This window comes from Oncorhynchus tshawytscha, linkage group LG20 (assembly GCF_018296145.1).
Source record: "Oncorhynchus tshawytscha isolate Ot180627B linkage group LG20, Otsh_v2.0, whole genome shotgun sequence".
Taxonomy (NCBI): Eukaryota; Metazoa; Chordata; class Actinopteri; order Salmoniformes; family Salmonidae; genus Oncorhynchus; species Oncorhynchus tshawytscha.
Window position 1 is genome coordinate 10,018,241 of NC_056448.1, and position 15,226 is coordinate 10,033,466.

Sequence of the window (15,226 nt, forward strand, 5' to 3'; positions counted from 1 at the left end):
TAGCCCAAGAAAGTTACTCTTCACCAGCATGTTGTTTCCACCTGTCCCTTCAAATCAGTGATTTTCAAATCCAAGTAAAAGCTAACGAGCCAGGGACCGAAATGGAACCAGATATGTGTTGGTTAGAGAAGTAATGAGAGGTTATTGTTACGGATAACACAAGTTTATTGGTTTTGTATTACAGGTTTACAATACATACACGTGTATCTCTCTTAGTGCATAACTATTGTAGATCCACTTGATGTCCCTGTACACTATAATGCATGAAATGCCAGCGTTGGCTATATATTTATGCAAAATAAAAACATATTCATGTACATTCAAAGTTCTTTCATGGACAGTTTTATAGCGAAGGACATGAAGGCTCCTGGAACTTGATTGGTGATCATCACTTCAGGCATACCTTTGGAAAGAAAATGCATGTTTAGCTAAACAAACAAAGTCAAACTCCTGTTGGAACTATGCACTTTCCTACAAAGGGGATATGTAATGGACTACACTACTGACCCCGCAGGGCAGTTCAGGTGTACTTTACCTAGCCTATAGTCCCGGGGCTTGTGCCACACTCTACTCTGTAAAGGGTCTGTCCACACTCTTTGCTCCTGCATTGTCTGGAGGTTCTTACACCAGCAGCCAACTGTGTACCCTAAACAGGCAGACAGACAGAGGTGTAGTCCAGGCACACTACAGAGCACATTAGGCAAGTAGGAAATAACAATACTACCATATCTACTCGCTTCTGCCAAAAGCTGTATTAATTGAAAGGATATGAAGATAATTTAAGCTTCTACTATGGACCTGGTATGGACCAACATTATAGACATCTGCATACATAGAAGAATAAGACATCATTGAATCTCACTGTTGAACCAACAGCAGCTGCTCACCTGAAGAAAGGGTTCTTTAGATCCAAACTGTTGCCAGATTTGAAGCCTGACTGATCAACGACTGCTGTGATGTGAATGTCGTAGCTCTGCCTGGTAGAGATGAAGAGCAAAAACAACCAATATAATCTCTGTATAATATTGTTTCCATTTCCCACATTCAATTTCTATAGTACAGACACTGTCCTTCTCCGGCTTACCTTGTGTTGGCTATGAACTGGACAGATCCGGACAGAGTCTGTCCCACCTTGCCAAACAGAGGGGTCTGGAAGAGACAGCGGACCTGGTACCAGTGAGTCAGAGGTTCACTAGGAGCAGTGGACAGCCACACTGTCATCCTGCAGAGAGAAAGGACTCAAATGAACAGAGTATATCTACTGTACCCCCTGGAGCCTGAGACAACACTTGTTTGTTTTTTTTAACAATGAAAATCATTGAAAAACATCACTCCAAGCGGTCTTACTTGGATCCTATAAATGCTACGTCAAACCAGAAGGCCAGCCCATGGATCAGTCCAGACTGGAGCAGTTTAAACACAAATGGAATCTCCATCCTGCAAGACATAGTGAAATGGAATGTTTATTACAGCGACATTCTGTCATTATCGCAGATTTTCTCTTATCTGTCAATACAGTTTCATAGCTCATAATAAGAGCCGTGCAATTACATTTGTGTTGTTGTTGAAAAAGGACTTAGACAATCACCTGTGTAAGTCCTCTTCTTTCGCCTCCATGAAATTGATGCAGTGCTTGACAGATTTTGCCATTAGAATCGACATCTCAAATGTGTCCTACAAAAAAATGAGGACAATTAGGCAAATTGAACATCTTTGTATTATTTCACAGTATATATCAGCATGAACGGAATTATAGCCTCATTGAACCCGAGGTACTCACAACTATGGGCTGTTTGAAAAACTCATCAACTGCAGAACTGTGAAGACCACTCAGGTTAACCCCATAGAAACAGGTCTGGTGCCTGCAACGGAGTGTGGCAGAACAACAAGGCACATAATGTATTAGATCAGAAGATTCTGCACTTAAGTCTAACTTGTCCAGGCAGACACAACTGAAATTCATGCTGTAAAATGTATGAGCACCAGGTTAAGAATGATTTCTGCATTCCTAAAAACTGAAAAGGCTTGTCATCCCCTCATAGTAGTGGATCAAAGACTGACACTACACCATAGCCCTCTTGCTGGAAAAGGCATGCAGACCACTATCTTGTAACATTATACAGCTTCAAGGGGAAAAGTGAAGTGTATATATGACACCGTTGATTTCATTGCACGTCCCATCTTGGTGAAGTGTCTTTGGTCCCGTATTGTTATAAATGGGTGGTGTAAAAGACTTGCATGTGAAACACAAGATGTGTGTGAGATGAAGTGCATTAGATTATCACAAATAACCTATTCAGTATGTTCAAGCTTGGGTGAGGATGCTGTCAGCACTAGTGAACTGGTGCGGGTGATATACAATATAACCTCAAAAGTATGTGGACTCTCCTTAAAATTAGTGTATTTGGCTATTTCAGCCACATTTTGCTAACAGGTGTATAAAATCGAGCACACAGCCATGCAATCTCCATAGACAAACATTGGCAGTAGAATGGCCTTACCGAAGAGCTCAGTGACTTTGAATGTGGCACCATCATAGGATGCCACCTTTCCAACATGTCAGTTTGTCAAATGTCTGCCCTGCTAGAGCTGCCCCGGTCAACTGTAAATGCTGTTATTGTGAATTGGAAACGTCTAGGAGCAACAACGGTTCAGCCGTGAGGTGGTAGGCCACACAAGCTCACAGAACAGGACCGCCGAGTGCTGAAGCGCGTAGCACGTAAAAATCATCTCTCCTAGGTTGCAACACTCATTACTGGGTTCCAAACGGCCTCTGGAAGCAACGTCAGCACAATAACTGTTCTTCAGGAGCTTCAAGAAATAGGTTTCCATGGCCGAGCAGCCGCATACAAGCCTAAGATTACCATGCGCAATGCCAAGCGTCGGCTTAAGTGGTGTTAAGCTTGCCGCCATTGGACTCTGGAGCAGTGGAAACGTGTTCTCTGGAGTGATGAATAGCGCTACATCATCTGGTAGTCCGACGAACAAATCTGTGTTTGGCGGATGCCAGGAGAACCCTACCTGCCCAAATGCATAGTGCTAACTGTAAAGTCTGGTGGAGGAGGACAAATGTTCTGGGGCTGTTTTTCATGGTCCGGGCTAGGCCCCTTAGTTCCAGTGAAGGGAAATCTCAACGCTACAGCACACAATGAAATTCTAGACAATTCTATGCTTCCAACTTTGTGGTAACAGTTTGGGAAAGGCCATTTCCTGTTTCAGCATGACAATGCCCCTGTGCACAAAGTGAGGTCCATACAGAAATGGTTTGTTGAGATCGGCGTGGAAGAACTTGACTGGCCAGCCCTGACCTCAACCCCATCGAACACCTTTGGGATGAATTAGAATGCTGACTGCAAGCCAGGCCTAATCGCCCAAAATCAGTGCCCGACCTTACTAATGCTCTTGTGGCTGAATGGAAGCAAGTCCCCGCAGCAATGTTCCAACATCTAGTGGAAAACCTTCCCAGAAGAGTGGAGGCTGTTATAGCAAAGATTATTAATGCCAAAGATTTTGGAATGAGATGTTCGACTAGCAGATGTCCACATACTTTTGGTCATAAAGTTTAGGTGTGTAAGTGAGAGGGAAGGCAGAGGGTTCACAGAGGAGCATTGCAACATCTATCCGGTATCTCCATGTAAGCATGGCATCTGCGGTCATGTGTTGAGTGTAGTGAGGGAGGAAAACTACAGGCAAAGACATATTGCCCTATCTCTAACCAACAATATTTGAACAGCAGATATTTTCTTTACATTTCTCTCTATGTCTCTGTGTCTTCTGCCACTGGCAGTGTGAGGACAGTTATCTGAGTAGAGGGGGTTCGAGAGGGTATGTGTGAGTCAGGTTTGGACTGAACTGGAGCGTTTTACGTTGACAGGAAACCCGCTTGACTGGGGTCACAGCCCAGTGCCAGTCGGACCTGGAGCTGCGGGTGGGTGGGGGGCCGATTAGCCTCCTGGCATGTTGCGTAGCCCCACAGCCTGCCCGGGCCTCTGTGGGGGGATGTCAAATAAACCCTCATGGACACAGCTGTAAACAGTCACAGAGACTCATGGAGATGGAGGGGAGGGGAGCGTCAGGCAGGGCCCAGACTGAGAGGCTTTGTGGGGGTGTGAGGCGGGGTCAATCATGGTCTGTTAACGCACTGGCATCCTGCTCTGCTCTGCTCTGCTTCTCCCCAGAAGGAGAGGAGAGAGGGGGGAGGAGAGCACTATGAGCTCATCCCATTCAGCAATTCACTGTGTTTTCATGGCACCGCTGTCACAGTTAAGTACGAGTTAAGTTAGCACTGATGCCAACTGTGAAACCCCCTATGGAAAGCAGCACTAATCCAGAATACAAAACTAAAAAGAACGTTTATTTGAGTTCAGCCTCCACCTTGTGGTGCCGGAATGACACGAGACAGATTCTGAAACATTGTGTTTATTCTCTCACCAGAAGCTAGAGCGTCCATAGTGCTCGATGTAGAGCTGCTCATCAGTGAAGGGAGCGAGGTGCATGTCACTACAGGTTGGGAACATCATACCTGAATAGGTAGAAGAGAGATATGTTTTGTGTAACATTAGCTGAACAAAACTATCAACAGATCAATCACAGCATGGAAAATAGCCTCTCTTGGAATTCAACTGACCCTTGGGTTTAAGCCACTTCCTGGAGTGGAGGTAGCTCTCCAGCATCCTCTCGTTCAGCAGCATGTAGCCAATGGGCTCTGAGATGATCACGTCCACCTGCTCAGGGCACGACACCTCCTCAATCTTTCCAGCCAGGACTATGATCCTATCTGACAGACTATTGCTCTTTACAAGCATCTGAAGGGAAAACACAAAACATTGCTGTCCCCCCCAAATATGACATTTTGTTTTTTGAGTCAGATAGGGTCCGATCTTACTGATGCACCACTGCACGTCTAAGGCTTTGATGATGACATCCTGTGTAGTACATTTGAGAGCAGATGTCTTGGATCAAGGGTGTTTGTAGCTTGTTTCTTCACCTGAAATTGCATTCATCTGCTGTCTAAAATTAGCGAGAAATAATTAGCTGTTGACAAATTGTGTTTTGGTAAACCCTCGTGCATGCAAACTCTCCCATGAAGTGCTCTGGTACATTACACTTCCATGCTGTGTAAACAGGGAGTTCTACTTTAATGATGCCAGAGCTGCTGGGCTGCTGCTCCAGGGCAATTCCATGGTAACGGAATTACGCTTCGACCCCGATTTTTCACTTTAAAATGTATGCCAAACAAAACAATTGATTTAAACAGTTATCAAACCATACAACTTTGTGCACAATAACTACTTTGAACAATTTGCACAGAACATTTCACAAAAACACATTTACTGGAAGAACTGTGCAGATGCTAAATTTGGCCACAGAATTACGGTAAAATCTCCCTCAGTTTTCTATGTGGACCACATCTGCTCAGTGGGTGAGGAGGCTTGTTACAGTAAATGGAAGGAGGGTAGGTGGTAGGTGTCATGGTAGGTTTCACTAAGATCCGGGAGAGGAGACATTCACTGGAGAGAGAGAGAGCGAGAGAGAGAGAGAGAGAGGGGTTGTCCAGACTGTTTTAACACTGTTTTAAAAACAGTAGTGAGCTGAACATAACAGAATGCCAGAGGAAGGGAGGACAGTAGCAGGTGAACCCAACTGTGATTTGTGACTACTATGATTTCCCATTGTAGACAATTCAATTGCAGTAATTCTGATTTGGTAACAGAATTCAGAGTTTTAATCACTTAATAATTCATAACAAACTTGATATTAGTAAAAACACTACACAGTAACTAATTGGTAGGTCTACCTTTACTTGTTACTTCTGTAAACTTTCACTATCGTCCCTCCTCATGAGAGACATTAAAACATGTCTTAAAGATATGTGGGGTTTTGGTAATGGAATCGCAAGGCACAAAGTTTCTCAAAGCAAATAATTTATCCAAAACGAAACATAAGTATTGATATTAGTTGGCAGGGGTCTTTACTTCAACAATGTGTTCTGATATATTTCTCATACCTTTTACTGGTTGATGTTGTGGTCTAAGAAACCTTTCCATCAGTTTGTTAGTCCAGATTTTTAGGATGGCAAATGGTAGAGAAATGTATATATGCCTTCATTTCCCCCAAATATAGACTCTTAGCTTTCATTTGACACACAATTTGATATGCTCCTATGAAATTCACATGTTGGTGCTCATGGGTCCTTTTACATGGAAATGCTCTCCATGCACACTGAGTGAGAGGAACAGACTGCTGGGTCTTCGATTACTGAGAGACTGAAGCATATGGTGTATTAAAAACATAAACCAGGTCATGCTGGCCAGGCAAGACCCTCTGACTGGGAGTGTGACGGAGCCCCTCATAATATTGTTTCAAAAGGACATTGTCCACACTGGTTGGTTTTCTCTTACTGTCTGCGTAGGTCATCATCCCACACCGTGGCAGAGCACCCTTCCTGTTTAATCCAGACCTTGGCCTGTGGAGCGTTCTTGTGAGGCAGTGACCCATGCACATGCACGTGCACACTGACGCTGGCCAGGCGTCCACAGGGGTGGTCCCAGGCTCTGGCTCACACTGTTTATATAGACCTCAGTGTAGGCCTACAGTATGATAGGGATTCAGTCTGCTCAGAGAAACCATGCAACCACCCCAACAGGAATACATTATGGAGGTCCACCATTTTGTCCAACTGAGGATACGGTTCGGCTATTGGCAGATAAGCTGCAATGTGGAAGGAAAGAAATATGAAGGGACACATCTGGTTGCAGTCTAGAAACAAGCACCAGTAGAGTAGAAATAGAACAGGGAGAACTATGCCTGACTGTTAAGCTAGAGGCCATCCATCCATGAAAATATGTTTCCTTCACCCTCAAGCTGGTTTCTGGGCCAAGAGCTGCCTCAAATCATTACACCCTCAGAATGTCATGCTCTGTGTGTGAAGCACGAGGTCCGTTTTATGGGGGCTGTTCTGTTCTGGAGGTGTGACTTTCGCTGAGATAGCATTTCCAGGTTGTGCGGTTTTCATCAAGGCTTTGTCCTTGGCTCCATGTAGACACCATGAGGTTTGAGCTAGATGTGTTGACAACACAGGTGATTAGGGCTGTGATAAGTGATTCATCATCTTTACCCGGGGTGTTTCGGGCCAAGCAATACAAATGCCTTTATTCACTGGTCAAAGCCGTAAGGTTTTCCTTCTCATTCTAGGCGTAAGTGGTTTAAGCTGCTAAAACAGCAGAAACATAAATCAGATTTCAAAGCAGCATAGAACGTTCAATCATCTCAACAGACCAATGACGTTACTGAAGTAACTACCTATTCATCATACAACACACACATTTGAGCAATTATTAAGAATTCTGGTGCTATAGATTGAAAATGCCAGATAGCGCATGTTAAAGTGCAAAAGGATGCTCGTTTAAGATGAGCTTTCACATTTCCTGGAAGGTTGATAGGAAAACAATCAGATGCTGCCAGAGTAGGCCGTAAGGTTGAACGGTAAAAGAGATGCCTTTACCTCTGCAAATTTGGCTACAGGGCTGGCCTCCACAGCATATACCCTCTTCGCTCCTGCCTGGATGGCGAAGAAAGACAGGATCCCTGATCCACTGCCAACATCAAGTACTATCTGGGTACAGGAAGGAGCCAGACATTACATCCGCATGCAGTAACAGACAAAATGTAAGACATGATCAGGTTCAATGGATACGTGTGGTTTTGGTTGTGGTTCCACTTTTACCTTGTCCTTGAAGTCCATCTCGTTTAGCAGGATGGCCTTTTGATACGTGGCTGTCCTCAAATAATCCTGCAGCATATTCTGTTGTTGTGATAGACAGCCATAAAACTACAGAAGAAGGGAGGACGAGGTTCATTCACAACCTAGTACACCACCAGTTTGTCTCTCTGCGGGCCGAGTTGACGGGTACAGTAAAACTACCTGGAAGTACTGCAGGGCTGAGGAGTCTTCAGTTCTCTGGTCAAACACGGATTGTTGCCTTTCTGCTGACTTCTCTTCTCTTCTCAGCTGTATGTGGAACTCCTGAAACTCTGGGGTCAGAAAACAACGGACTTTATGCATGAAAACTCTTTTTGACGGTGTAAAGGAGGCTCCCACCTTAGCTAACGTGAGTCGTTTCATGTGTGCCCTTACCACTCTGTGTTCTGAACTGCAAGAGAACGCTCAGGCAGCCAACGGTTATGAGGAAAGATTGGGTGCCCACCCGACAACAGTCTGTTTCCCTGGTGACTGTGAATTTGAAAACACAGACCCCATCACCTACAAAAGAAAAAAACACAACAGACAGTTCATTCAAATACACCCAATACACTCTGGCAGCACGAGGCTACTAATGTGTAGCGGCCCTATCTGATCCTGTGCACCAGCAGGCAGAGAGATATAGCGGTAAGGCCCACTGTACCGTATAGTATAGGAAAACACAGTCTAGGTACATACTGTCCAGTAGAACTCCATAACAACGGAGTCAGACACACACACACACACACCACACACACACACACACACACACACACCCACACACACACACACACACACACACACACACACACACACACACACACACACACACACACACACACACACACACACACACACACACACACACACACACACACACACACACACACACACACACACACACACATACGCGTGCGCGCGCCTCACATACACACATTTGCACACTCTCAACATACGCTGCTGCTACTATTATCTATCCTGATCGGTTAGTTTTTACCCCTACCGACATGTTACCTCAACTACCTCTTGCCGCTGCACATTGACTCGGTGCAGGAACTCCTTGTATAGAGCTACATTGTTGTTATTTGTTGTGTTTTCTATTTTTATTTGTTCATTTGCTTTTTTAACTCTGCATTGTTGGGAAAGGGCTCGTCAGTAAGCATTTCACGATCAAGTCTACACCTATACTGCACGTGTGACAAATACAATTAGATTTGATTTGACTTCGCACGCACACACACGCACGCACGTACGTACGCGTGCACACACACACACACACACACACACACTCACACACAGGGTGCACACAACTGGGTAGTAAATCTCACAGACCTTTCAGCACTGCCTGTCCAGCGACCACACAGAAAGAAGTAACATTGCCACATGGGAAAGACTGTAGGAAAATATCATACACTCCACACACATACACATACATGGACTTCTCATAGACCAGAGAGAGGGCAATACATTTATTTTTTTAATCTTTAGGGAAAAAAGCTATTGGCAATTTTATTCAGAAATAAAGAGAGCATCATCACTATTTCTTCTTGGTTGTACTCATATGGAAAGAGCTAGTGTGATAAAAAAAAAACTGTAATTTGATATATTAGCTTGTTCTTGTTTCTTGCATGTGTACTTACCATCCTGAATAGTGAGCTCTGTCTCCTCCAGCCCTGTGCTCAACTGTAGAGAAAGGCCTTGGTGTTGCCTCTGTTTAGCCACCTGTATCTCTCCCTGTACCTGGTCCTCATTCACCGTGAACAGATTGATGGAAAAACAGGTCACTTCTGAACCCCTCTCCATGGTCTCCATGGTCGCAGCTGTCGTAACTTCTGTAGTAAGGTTCTGTAGATGTGTCTGAGTTTGGTTGAGGTGGGAGGGGAAAGAGCTCTGGTAGGAGTCAAGGGGCGGGGACAGACTGTGTACAGGAATATGCTTTGAACAAAAAGAGAAGTTACAATCTATTTTTATACATATACATATATATATATATATATATATATATATATATATAACCTAACCATGGCTAGATTTAGCTAATCTAGTTCAGCAATTTAGGCTAAGGCATTGAAGATTCTGAATAGATAAAAGTTTATTTTAGAATTCTGCAAATACATATTTGTATCATCAATGCTTGGATAACTTCCAAATTCAGGGCGAAAACACCTTTTTCTAACATAATAATAAACACACTTTCACTTGATTAAAACTGACTTTCACTCATGTTCTATTTTGTTCACTTTTCACTATGTTGAATGACACTAAAGAGGACAGCTTAGTCTATTGATATCATTGAAAACATAGCTGCGTTAAGCACAGCAGGACGAAGTCCTGATGAATGTGGAATAAATTGGGCTTGGTCCTGAACTTCCTGATTTAGAAGTGGGCTGGAGTGACGTCACCACGTCCCTTCAGTGTGTCACCTAGTGGAGAACTATGGCAATGACAAGAAAGGTCCTGTTCATTTACATTTTGACGTCTCTTGCAAGGACTCCTGTGGTGAAAACTCTTTAAAACGTAGCTTGTGATTTTTTTTGTCCAATTTTGTTCGACTTTGCTGATACTATTGCATGTTACAGAATATGTAATGCTAATGATCCATCAATACTGTAAATGTCAAAAGCAATATGGTTCAAAATACTTTTAAAAGTCATAAATATATTTAAGTTAAGTGAATCATTCATCAGTGAAACCAATAATAGGTGACCTGCTTTAAGTAGGAGGAGCTGTCTGTCAAGCAGGTGCAGGAAACTGAAAGGAAAGGAAGCTGAAAGTCAGTGGGAAGACAGAGAAGAAGCTGGATGATGGGGAAGGCTCCTACTCTTACAGATGCCAAGAGTTCAGACAAGAGTTATATCTGCCTGAAGGGGTGAATCCTGAGACAGTCACCTGCTCCCTGGCTCATGATGGGAAGCTCCACATTCAGGCACCAAATAATCCATTATCTGGTGAGGAGGAGGTGGCAGAGAGAGTGGTGCCTATCAACAGTAGCCTGGATGTGAAAACCCCACAATTCCTGTCAAAGACAGAGGGAAGCATCACCGACACACAGAAGAAACAAGAGAACACCATTTCAAAGGAGGACTGATTTTTATTTCACTGGATGAAATATTTTCTAATACATATTTTTTATGTTTTGAGACTGTATGCATGTACGTTTCATATCTTGTAACAATCAATATGATATGCTTTTTAATTTAATCAATAAAATATAAAAAATCAGAATTTTGCAGTTGTTATGATCTCTTCAATGGATATCAACATAATGACCATTATCTCTCATCAAAAGTTAACTTTCCAAAAGGCTCACTGGCCTGAAATTTTTCAATGATCATTTTCAATAAATTCAATTTTCAAAAAGCTCTCCTGAAAATGTTCTGATTCTAACATGTTTATGACATGTTTATAAACCTGACTTCTGAAAACAAATGTCATGTGGACTTGTCAGGATTTGCAATGTAGACCTTTTTGAGCAAGTGTCCTGTTTTAGATCATTGAATGTGAGTGAATAGTTTCCACAACTAGAAAATATTGTTTTTATTTATTAAAATTCAGATGTAAATATGTGACAAACATAATGCCAGACAAACATTTTTTCAACTTTCAACAATATTATAAGAACATACAATCGACACATGACCAAACATAATGCTGTACAATCTGCATTTATTTTATTCAAAATATGATTTCTCTGTGGATTATTTTAGAATGTGTTCAATTACATTTGGACCTTTCTTGCAGTGACGCCTGTGGTGAAAACTCTTTAAAACGTAGCTTGTGATCGTTGGTCCAATTTTGTTCGACTTTGCTGATACTATTGCATGTTACAGAATATGTATTGCTAATGATCCATCAATACTGTAAATGTCAAAAGCAATATTGTTCAAAATACTTTTAAAAGTCATAAATATATTTAAGTTAAGTGAATCATTCATCAGTGAAAGCAATAAAAAGTGATCTGCTTTAAGTACAGCACCACTAATATCTCAGGACTGTGGACTCCATCCAGCTTGTTACTGAACTACCTGATTTAGAAGCTGGCTGGAGTGACGTCACCACTTCCCTGCAGTGTGTCACCCAGTGGAGAACTGTGGCAATGACAGGAAAGTTCCTGAAGACACTGGAGCTCCAAGTGGCAGCATATAAAAGCTGTGAAACTCCCCTGCCGAGACAGAAACCAATACATCCAACACTGAACACACAAGACTCAACACACAACATTGACTGAAGATGCTGTGTTCCCGAGGATTCCAGTCTTCCCTCAGCCCATTGATGGACTTCTACTGGCCTGTGCGCAGTCTATGGCCAGAGGTCCGACCTCTTCTCAGCCAGCGGGATCTACTGCAGAGAAACCTGCTAGAAGTCAAGAGCAGTCTGGAGCTGATGGCAAAACTCCAGCAGCAGATCTTTGAAGAGTTGGACAATGTTCCATCCTCTTTGACCATCCAACCAGTCTCCTACAAGCATGATAAAGATGGAGAGGGCTTTGCCCTGACACTGGACACTAAAGACTTTTCCCCAGAGGAGCTGTCTGTCAAGCAGGTGGGCAGGAAGCTGAGAGTCAGTGGGAAGACAGAGAAGAAGCTGGATGATGGGGAAGGCTCCTACTCTTACAGATGCCAAGAGTTCAGACAAGAGTTTGATCTGCCTGAAAAGGTGAATCCTGAGACAGTCACCTGCTCCCTGGCTCATGACGGGAAACTCCACATTCAGGCACCAAAGAATACATTATCTGGCGAGGAGGAGGTGGCAGAGAGAGTGGTGCCCATCAACTGTAGCCTGGATGTGAAAACCCCACAATTCCTGTCAAAGACAGAGGGAAGCATCACCGACACACAGAAGAAACAAGAGAACACCATTTCAAAGGAGGACTGATTTTTATTTCACTGGATGAAACATTTTCTAATACATATTTTTTATGTTTTGAGACTGTATGCATGTACGTTTCATATCTTGTAACAATCAATATGATATGCTTTTTAATTTAATCAATAAAATATAAAAAAATCAGAATTTTGCAGTTGTTATGATCTCTTCAATGGATATCAACATAATGACCATTATCTCTCATCAAAAGTTAACTTTCCAAAAGGCTCACTGGCCTGAAATTTTTCAATGATCATTTTCAATAAATTCAATTTTCAAAAAGCTCTCCTGAAAATGTTCTGATTCTAACATGTTTATGACATGTTTATAAACCTGACTTCTGAAAACAAATGTCATGTGGACTTGTCAGGATTTGCAATGTAGACCTTTTTGAGCAAGTGTCCTGTTTTAGATCATTGAATGTGAGTGAATAGTTTCCACAACTAGAAAATATTGTTTTTATTTATTAAAATTCAGATGTAAATATGTGACAAACATAATGCCAGACAAACATTTTTTCAACTTTCAACAATATTATAAGAACATACAATCGACACATGACCAATATCATAATGCTGTACAATCTGCATTTATTTTATTCAAAATATGATTTCTCCGTGGATTATTTTAGAATGTGTTCAATTACATTTGGACCTTTCTTGCAGTGACGCCTGTGGTGAAAACTCTTTAAAACGTAGCTTGTGATCGTTGGTCCAATTTTGTTCGACTTTGCTGATACTATTGCATGTTACAGAATATGTATTGCTAATGATCCATCAATACTGTAAATGTCAAAAGCAATATTGTTCAAAATACTTTTAAAAGTCATAAATATATTTAAGTTAAGTGAATCATTCATCAGTGAAAGCAATAAAAAGTGATCTGCTTTAAGTACAGCACCACTAATATCTCAGGACTGTGGACTCCATCCAGCTTGTTACTGAACTACCTGATTTAGAAGCTGGCTGGAGTGACGTCACCACTTCCCTGCAGTGTGTCACCCAGTGGAGAACTGTGGCAATGACAGGAAAGTTCCTGAAGACACTGGAGCTCCAAGTGGCAGCATATAAAAGCTGTGAAACTCCCCTGCCGAGACAGAAACCAATACATCCAACACTGAACACACAAGACTCAACACTCAACATTGACTGAAGATGCTGTGTTCCCGAGGATTCCAGTCTTCCCTCAGCCCATTGATGGACTTCTACTGGCCTGTGCGCAGTCTATGGCCAGAGGTCCGACCTCTTCTCAGCCAGCGGGATCTACTGCAGAGAAACCTGCTAGAAGTCAAGAGCAGTCTGGAGCTGATGGCAAAACTCCAGCAGCAGATCTTTGAAGAGTTGGACAATGTTCCATCCTCTTTGACCATCCAACCAGTCTCCTACAAGCATGATAAAGATGGAGAGGGCTTTGCCCTGACACTGGACACTAAAGACTTTTCCCCAGAGGAGCTGTCTGTCAAGCAGGTGGGCAGGAAGCTGAGAGTCAGTGGGAAGACAGAGAAGAAGCTGGATGATGGGGAAGGCTCCTACTCTTACAGATGCCAAGAGTTCAGACAAGAGTTTGATCTGCCTGAAAAGGTGAATCCTGAGACAGTCACCTGCTCCCTGGCTCATGACGGGAAACTCCACATTCAGGCACCAAAGAATACATTATCTGGCGAGGAGGAGGTGGCAGAGAGAGTGGTGCCCATCAACTGTAGCCTGGATGTGAAAACCCCACAATTCCTGTCAAAGACAGAGGGAAGCATCACCGACACACAGAAGAAACAAGAGAACACCATTTCAAAGGAGGACTGATTTTTATTTCACTGGATGAAACATTTTCTAATACATATTTTTATGTTTTGAGACTGTATGCATGTACGTTTCATATCTTGTAACAGTCAATATGATATGCTTTTTAATTTAATCAATAAAATATAAAAAAATCAGAATTTTGCAGTTGTTATGATCTCTTCAATGGATATCAACATAATGACCATTATCTCTCATCAAAAGTTAACTTTCCAAAAGGCTCACTGGCCTGAAATTTTTCAATGATCATTTTCAATAAATTCAATTTTCAAAAGCTCTCCTGAAAATGTTCTGATTCTAACATGTTTATGACATGTTTATAAACCTGACTTCTGAAAACAAATGTCATGTGGACTTGTCAGGATTTGCAATGTAGACCTTTTTGAGCAAGTGTCCTGTTTTAGATCATTGAATGTGAGTGAATAGTTTCCACAACTAGAAAATATTGTTTTTATTTATTAAAATTCAGATGTAAATATGTGACAAACATAATGCCAGACAAACATTTTTTCAACTTTCAACAATATTATAAGAACATACAATCGACACATGACCAATATCATAATGCTGTACAATCTGCATTTATTTTATTCAAAATATGATTTCTCCGTGGATTATTTTAGAATGTGTTCAATTACATTTGGACCTTTCTTGCAGTGACGCCTGTGGTGAAAACTCTTTAAAACGTAGCTTGTGATCGTTGGTCCAATTTTGTTCGACTTTGCTGATACTATTGCATGTTACAGAATATGTAATGCTAATGATCCATCAATACTGTAAATGTCAAAAGCAATATTGTTCAAAATACTTTTAAAAGTCATAA

The 15,226-nt window shown here is 42.0% G+C and overlaps 3 protein-coding genes across 5 annotated transcripts; 2 read left to right on the top strand and 1 right to left on the bottom strand.

Moving 5' to 3' along the window:
- Positions 1-147: 147 nt before the first annotated feature.
- carm1l (coactivator-associated arginine methyltransferase 1, like) lies at positions 148-9,600 on the bottom strand. 3 transcript variants are annotated; one of them, XR_006079446.1, is made up of 14 exons: positions 9,382-9,600; positions 8,138-8,263; positions 7,925-8,034; positions 7,727-7,831; positions 7,505-7,615; positions 4,628-4,805; positions 4,432-4,522; positions 1,781-1,862; positions 1,589-1,674; positions 1,348-1,437; positions 1,085-1,222; positions 888-977; positions 536-646; positions 148-403 (listed from the first exon to the last, which is right to left on the bottom strand). XR_006079446.1 is itself a non-coding variant. In XM_042302170.1 (13 exons), the coding sequence occupies exons 1-13, from the start codon at positions 9,551-9,553 to the stop codon at positions 394-396; spliced, it is 1,389 nt and encodes a 462-aa protein (XP_042158104.1). In that variant the 5' UTR covers positions 9,554-9,600; the 3' UTR covers positions 148-393. The 3 variants fall into 3 exon arrangements, 2 of the variants coding, with proteins under 2 accessions (XP_042158104.1, XP_042158105.1); XM_042302170.1 differs by lacking the exon at positions 536-646; XM_042302171.1 differs by lacking the exons at positions 148-403; positions 536-646 and having other exon boundaries at positions 884-977.
- Positions 9,601-11,908: 2,308 nt separating this feature from the next.
- Positions 11,909-12,754, top strand: LOC112219566 (heat shock protein 30). Its single transcript, XM_042302178.1, has one exon. It carries the CDS (start codon positions 11,972-11,974, stop codon positions 12,614-12,616), a length of 645 nt encoding a protein of 214 aa, XP_042158112.1. The 5' UTR covers positions 11,909-11,971; the 3' UTR covers positions 12,617-12,754.
- A 940-nt stretch (positions 12,755-13,694) lies between these two features.
- Positions 13,695-14,543, top strand: LOC121840184 (heat shock protein 30). Its single transcript, XM_042302177.1, has one exon. The coding sequence runs from the start codon at positions 13,762-13,764 to the stop codon at positions 14,404-14,406; it is 645 nt and encodes a 214-aa protein (XP_042158111.1). The 5' UTR covers positions 13,695-13,761; the 3' UTR covers positions 14,407-14,543.
- The last annotated feature ends 683 nt before the right edge of the window (positions 14,544-15,226 follow it).

Excerpts from the sequence above, each read along its gene's own strand:
- LOC112219566 (XM_042302178.1), top strand. The coding sequence starts at position 11,972 with ATGCTGTGTTCCCGAGGATTCCAGTCTTCCCTCAGCCCATTGATGGAC.
- LOC121840184 (XM_042302177.1), top strand. The coding sequence starts at position 13,762 with ATGCTGTGTTCCCGAGGATTCCAGTCTTCCCTCAGCCCATTGATGGAC.
- carm1l (XM_042302170.1), bottom strand. The coding sequence starts at position 9,553 with ATGGAGACCATGGAGAGGGGTTCAGAAGTGACCTGTTTTTCCATCAAT. Across the intron at positions 4,806-7,504 it reads CTGTAGCCAAATTTGCAGAG|ATGCTTGTAAAGAGCAATAG; the intron begins GTAAAGGCATCT and ends TTTTCCCTTCAG. Across the intron at positions 1,438-1,588 it reads AAAGAAGAGGACTTACACAG|GATGGAGATTCCATTTGTGT; the intron begins GTGATTGTCTAA and ends TATGTCTTGCAG.